The sequence below is a fragment of the Chanos chanos genome, chromosome 6, assembly GCF_902362185.1.
Source record: "Chanos chanos chromosome 6, fChaCha1.1, whole genome shotgun sequence".
Taxonomy (NCBI): Eukaryota; Metazoa; Chordata; class Actinopteri; order Gonorynchiformes; family Chanidae; genus Chanos; species Chanos chanos.
In genome coordinates, this window is record NC_044500.1 from 33888694 (window position 1) to 33895545 (window position 6852).

The 6852-nt window shown below is 36.2% G+C and overlaps 1 protein-coding gene across 1 annotated transcript; it reads right to left on the reverse strand.

The window, feature by feature from the left end:
* Positions 1 to 3521: 3521 nt before the first annotated feature.
* mrps16 (mitochondrial ribosomal protein S16) lies at positions 3522 to 5686 on the reverse strand. Its single transcript, XM_030777356.1, has 4 exons — positions 5518 to 5686; positions 5300 to 5326; positions 4720 to 4980; positions 3522 to 4428 (listed from the first exon to the last, which is right to left on the reverse strand). Exons 2-4 carry the CDS (start codon positions 5310 to 5312, stop codon positions 4304 to 4306), a joined length of 399 nt encoding a protein of 132 aa, XP_030633216.1. The 5' UTR covers positions 5313 to 5326; positions 5518 to 5686; the 3' UTR covers positions 3522 to 4303.
* Between the last annotated feature and the right edge of the window lie 1166 nt (positions 5687 to 6852).

The window sequence follows — 6852 nt, forward strand, 5'->3', positions numbered from 1 at the left end:
CCTTATTGGTACTACAAGAAGTGCAATTATTATAACGTCACTATATGTGGTCAGTCAGAGCTGTTATACAACAGATTCAGTTTTTCAGTTCCTTTAAGCATCAGAGATTCCTTTTGAAGCTATTTTTAGTACAGCTTTTATTTACCTGCCAAACTTCAGGTGACAAATTTTGCCCAGAAATATGAGGAACACTATATGTTAACAAATATCTGAGATGGACGTTGTCCTTTGAGTAACTTTGAATGCTGAATAGAATTAAAGCACAATATGTTCTTTAACCCTTGTTTTCTTATCTCGCTTCATCAAAATAGTTGCTGTGTTTAGCCACTTCACCTACTATCCCAGTTGTTGCCAGGTTAACCCAACAATTGCTTAATTGCGTTTCAAAAATGGTCAAGTGGAATGTCAATACAGATCTGTTAATCATCGAACATTTACTGTGCGTGACCAATCCTATGAGCAAATAACGTGTGCAACAGAGTGTTAGCTGAGCCATTCCTAGTACGCTGAGATTAATTACTCATTTTTTCTCATTACTTGCTGTGTGCCCTTGTCAAGTGATGTAAAACGTAAAACACTTGGAGGAGAGTGTTATTCTCACAGTCATACCCACAACTGTATAAGTATCTGACAGTCAGTGACCCCCAATAAGCAACGAGAAAGAAAGAGTGGTCCTAACTGACAGAGCTACCCGAGGGAACATATCCAGCTCTGTACTTTTGGACGAGAGGCTGCAGTTGGCATGTAAATCCCAGATGTAGGGTGCGTCTCTGTATTGTGTAACAGGGCCTAAACCGTGTGGCAATTCTGGAGACGCTCCTTGTTCTTGAGCAAGTTTAGTGATAAATGGATTGAAAAGAAATGTTGTGAACTCCAGTGCTTTCTCTGAACTCATAAACCTTATGACTATCCCAAGACAACTTGATGAAACAATGAACTCAAATATAACCTTGTTTATTTTTCAGCATGGAAACTCACACGCAACTGAGTACACCCAAAGATGTCATTAAAGACATTGTATTATGTTATGTTATGTTGCCCGTATGCTGTATACTGGTCAAAACTGTCCTAATTCTCATTAATTTTTTTAATCTATGAGGAAGATATGACTCAAATGGTCTTAGAGCTATGCCAAGGACATAAACACACAATATTAATTAAGCATTCCTATGTCCTGAAAATTTGCAGATATTTTTTTGGAAGCCTGTTCGTTTGAATTTACGTTGTACTTTGATAAGGACATTTATTGTACATACATATTTCCACAGTAAGCTTTGGTATGTGTTGAATAATACTCATACTAATATAGCACTAACATAGAGAATTAAGTAACACTTTATTTGATATTTGTAGGCACTTACATATTACCTAGATACATATCCCTATAATGTCTGACATAAAAAGTATATATAGGATAATTGTAGTTGTCATTGGCATGACTCATTTTGTCAAATGACATAGTGATAAACTGAAGGAGTAAGGAGGAAGGATACGCCAAAGGAATTCCTCCACTATGACTGTAAGTCAAAAGCCAAACCCATTTATCGGAAAATTTGGCATACCCCTCCTCCCTCGTATAGAAACAATATTTTCATTTTCACAGAAATGGTATGTTACACTATTTTTTTCTCTTGTGATATGTCACCTTTTACTTACCATAATTTACAGTTCAATTAAAACGTTTTACATTGAATTTTTTGTACTCCTTTAGATAAGCAAGACCATATGATAAGAAAGACAAAAAGAAAGAAAGAGAAAAAAGAAAATTGCAGAGATCGAGAGTAAAGTATAGCTTATGTTGTGCTATGCTAAAAGGTGAACTTCCATTTCTGTTTTAGGTGTTGAGCAGACTGAAAGTCCAATTCCCCTTCAGACATGGCAAGCCTCCTATTTCTTGTTAACACTAAAGCTCTCACTAGCACAAAAATGTTAGTTTGGCTAGGTGAGCTGCTATGGAGTAAGTATGCCATATGGACTACTCTACATTTTGACAAAAATAAACTCAACTTTAGTTTCATTAGGCTACTTTTAAAGGGAGTTTATATTGACTTTTTAAAAAGTATTACCCTGCTGTGGCATTGTAGCTACTGTAACTTTTCCAAATTGTATAGTAATCCAAGAAAGAGTTGTGTTTACTTCTTCAGGATAAATTAAAGCAATTTCAGGTACTAAACATCATTCGTATTAAGAGACCAACCTTATTTACACATCTTAGCAATGCACTTTGACACACTCAGAATAAATCAAAAGTTTCCATTGCAAATGGTGGAGGTGTTTTATTTTAGTTTTTTTTCTTTCATTTAATATGTGCATAAATTTACAATGTTTTGTTTGAGTGCTGGAAATGAATGGTTAAGGTCATTGAAAGGAGAATATCTAAGGTGCCGGAAGTAAGGCAACAGAGTTTATATAGTTAAGATTTAAGATACATTATGTAAATAGTTCCTTTTTGTTTCCTAATATAGAAACAATTGTCGATGGTCTCTGATAAGAAATACACGGAATTTGTAAAATGAGCATGAACATACGTGTATGAACTATAATGACTCGGTAGCACAAAAATGTTCTTGTGTACTAAATCAACACAATGGAAATCTTAAACTTCACCACTGAATAGTCCTATAAGGCGTGCGTACATGTTTCAAGGGTAATATTATCAAGAGAGATTAAATAATGATCACGTCAAATGAAACTAGGCACAACACAGCTGTAACCTGCACACTTGTTTAAACAATGGCCATCACTAGTGAAGTCGATGCATCAAGGCTTCATAAATATAGTGAGGCGCTGATGTGCCAGATGCCACAATGGGCCGTTCAACAATTTTCCCACACCCATTTCCACTCATTTTTAATCTCTCGTTCTTTGACCATGCTTGTGAAGTGTTTGGTTTGGATATTTGTGAAACTGATAAAGACATCAGCTAAAGTTAAAATATAACTTAACAAGGAAATTATATTTTTCCAATAAAATGCTCCACTTTGCCTCTCTGTTAACCTCCACACACAAAAATTATTTTATGAAATTGTTTTTCAGTATTTTCAGTACGCACAGTTCTGAATATGCAAACAGATTATTTGATCACTTGTGAAAGCTATTTATCTATATTTAAGCATGAGGACACAAACGGTTTTTGATTTTGAGCAAAGAGAATTAAATTTGTACAAATACAAAACATACATTTGCAGAAAGAGCCAACCAAAGATATTGTACGGGCACTTTGCAACACTGTGCACTGTGAGTGACTGCACAGACGAAAGAAGCTGAGTGTGAGACAAGCAACTGTGAACACAAAGAAAAAACTGAGCAAGTAAGCGTCCCACCTACGCCCACATGTGGTTCTATTTGGCAGTCATCCAGATATGACTTTTATTTGGTCAAATCAAAATCAAATCAAAAAGCTTGTGTGCTCATACTAAAGCATATTTGCACTTCACATAATGGGCTTAAATAGAGCTATATTACTCAGTGCCTAAGTTTCACTGACCCAAAAGTAAAAATCAGTCCAGGAAGTAACAATGTACACAATGATGTGAGTTTATTTAGAAAATATTTTCAAACCATCCTTATTCCACTCCACATTATGCTTTTTTCCCCCCATTTTATTTCTCCATAAATACATAATTGTTATTTAAACTTGTCTCTTTTTTCTGATATTATGGCAACAAATTCATGACCTCAGGCAAAATGAAATTTACAGTCAAGATCACGTTCCAACTGCAGACCTCACATGCTGAAGGAAAAAAGAGAGGGTTAGCACACGGCTCAGTGTGTGTGGAAAGAGCACAGGCAGAGGCACTGTCGCCTCTCACAAAATGTACTATGAGTAAAGTAAGAGCACCCCTCCTGAAAACTACTTATGTAAGAGTAATCTAGTAGCAGTCAAAAACTGCATTACTTTTTTAACCTAACATACTCTAATTAATGTTCCCTTTTATTTTTGTTATGTCAGAATGGAAGAACAAAGAGAAAGGATTATGTGAATATGTGTTACATTGCTAAAAAAAAAAAAAGAAGAAGAAGAAGAAGAAGAAGAAGAAGAAAAAGGTGACGCAAAAGTATTTTCGCTCAGAGTACTTTTAAATGGGCTACTATTTTGCTTAGGTAGTTTTTAGGAGAGGTACTTTTACTTTACTCAGAGGGTATTGTGTTAGAATTAACAGTACCTCCGCCCACACTCTTTCCTCCCCTGGATCCACCTGATCTTCACACACAGAACAAAAAGCACTGGAATACATTTTTGAACTATGTGAGCAGTTTCATGCAACAAAGTTTAACCACTTGTTTGTAGAGGGGGTTGGTATTACAGTTCTGTCTGCTTCTCCTCCTCATTCGTGCTCTCTACTGCCTCTGCCACATCCGCCATTTTATGCCTCCGTTCTGCTGCTGTTATTGTCATGGGATGTAGAGGGAGAAACCCAGCCAATCCTGTGAGGACAGGAATTCTAATCAGACTCAGAAAAAAAACATCGGCAATACACATATTAGGTGTGCAGATACACAACCATATAGAATTTGGGAAACAAAATGAGAATGTTATTGATGAAGCAAGATATCTTCTCTAGATCAAGTAACACTGCCCCTAGAAAGCCACAAGCTGTACAGTACAAGTTTTGCTCTGAAGTCAAACAAACAAACTGAAATTCAAATAAAAGAAAAGAAAAGCAAATCCCGAATCAAAGTCCCTGAACTGTTCCATATTAGTTAAAAGAAACAAACCTAAAAGTTTGGCCACTGGTTTTGTTGGGTGAGCTCCACAACCCATCCAGTACTTGATTCTGTCATAGTTAAAGCTGACAAGTTTTTCATTATAGATGTTGGGAAGTGGGTCATATGATCCCAGCTGTTCAATATATTTGCTATCTCGTGCTCGCTTGTTGTAGGCTGCCACAATTCGGTAGAATGGTCTGTTGGTGGCTCCTCCAAGGGCAAGTCGGATGACAACATGTCCTCCATGATATTTTTTTAATAATAAGGATGCTGTTTGGATGACACAGTCACAGGGTCAATTTCAGTTGGTCATGTTATGTGAAAAGAAACCAAAAAAACATTCTTAATATACCCTTAGACTGCATTCTTAAAACCATACATATGTAAGAAGGTATTTTGAAGAGCTGAGTTTGGGTGAATGAACATTGTTATGATCTACTGCAATTTTTCATTCAAATATTTTCAGCTTAGGAAAGGCATGGGAAGCATGTGAATATAATTGACCCTGATCTAGGAAATATTAACAATGTCTAACTAACATTAAAGCATGTCAGGGAAATGACGTCTTTGAGGGTATTAGCATACTCACAGAGATGGACCATGTTTCCGTTTTACCCTAGAAAACAAGTGTGATATAAAATGAACTGTCTAAAATACAGCAAAATACACATGAAAATTTCAAACAGAAAGTTTTGTTCATTTTCAGTTTTCTTGTACGCTGCTTAAATAAGATTTTACACTTCTGTAATCTACTGTAAACGCTGAAGCAACAAGCACAATGTTGTGACAGTCACGTTATTCAGGTACCTCACGTTCCTATTCGCAGACCCTAAATGAAGTTAGGTTTGCAAGTCTGGAGAGTAGTGTTTTCCCAGTGGCGGTAGAGTCCAAATTTGACCGAAAACTTCTAAAGAGTCCGCATCCAGACGCTTTTCTGGCTAATTCTTAGCTAGAAATCCAACGCTCCTCACCATGACATTTGCAAGGACGCAACGTTCTCTAACCCGGAAATAATAACAGCACTCTTTTTCAATTTGTTGTTCTACTGTAGATGTGTCCACTAGATGGTACCAGTGCATCGTTTTATAGCTCACGCTTAATGTTCACGCTTAAACCTGTGATGTGTCACACTTTACCTTATTCAAGTGGACTCGTGTTTTCAGTGGGTTGAATTTAACAGTGTGATATTTCATTGCTTTCATAACCCCAGATCCCCCATCTTTATTCCTTTCTTACTTGCTTTTATTCAGAAATGTTCAAAGATGAAGGACTCGCTAACACCATTAACCTATGCTGAAATGGCTGTACTACAAGGTAATGTTACATATTTTGTTAGTTTAAAAAAAAAAAGACTTCGACGTGGGCCTACTTACCGAAACCATTCTGATTCGTTCATTTTTGGAAAGAACGTGGCACGTTCACTTTAACGAATTTTTAAGATCTGAAAACAGACTACTTCGTTAAAATACACAGGGCAGATGTGGGAAATTTGCCTTTTTTGTATGTTTACCTACAATGCAGGGTTAGGAGACAATCCAAGGAAATTTATTTTGAATGTAAGAGTATGACAAAAACAATACTCCTAGCTGTTACGGAAAATGTGCTTCAACAACTGAAACAAACTAACACTGCACCCCTTAAATTTCGCCATTGCTGTCAGCCAAAGTCAAAATACACCTACATGTAATGTTTACAGATATTGTTCTGTTTCTAGGGATCGTAGTGTCACATTCTCGTGGAGATTTGTGATCGGTTTAGTTTAGTTGGGAATGGTTACATGTCTAACTTCTCTATGGTAAAACATACAGGGATTTACATTTGCCAAGAATAATGCCATAGTATTGTGTAAATAATCGCAAATTGCATAAATTTTGCGTGCTCGTAAAAAAATCACTGTTTACTGGACTTGGAATTTTCTATAGTCTCACTTACAATGTCAAAATGACAATGACAGGAAAAGTATTGGATTCATAAAAATGTGTTGGCATTATAATAAAATTAATAAATTATCATCAAGACTGTTCATCACTAGGTGGCAAGATGAAGGTAGAATTTATGAAAAATCCACATAAAACACATCACATGCTGCCTTTCTCTTCCACAGATCAGAGGCACACATAACATAGAAATGTTATTCAGCAG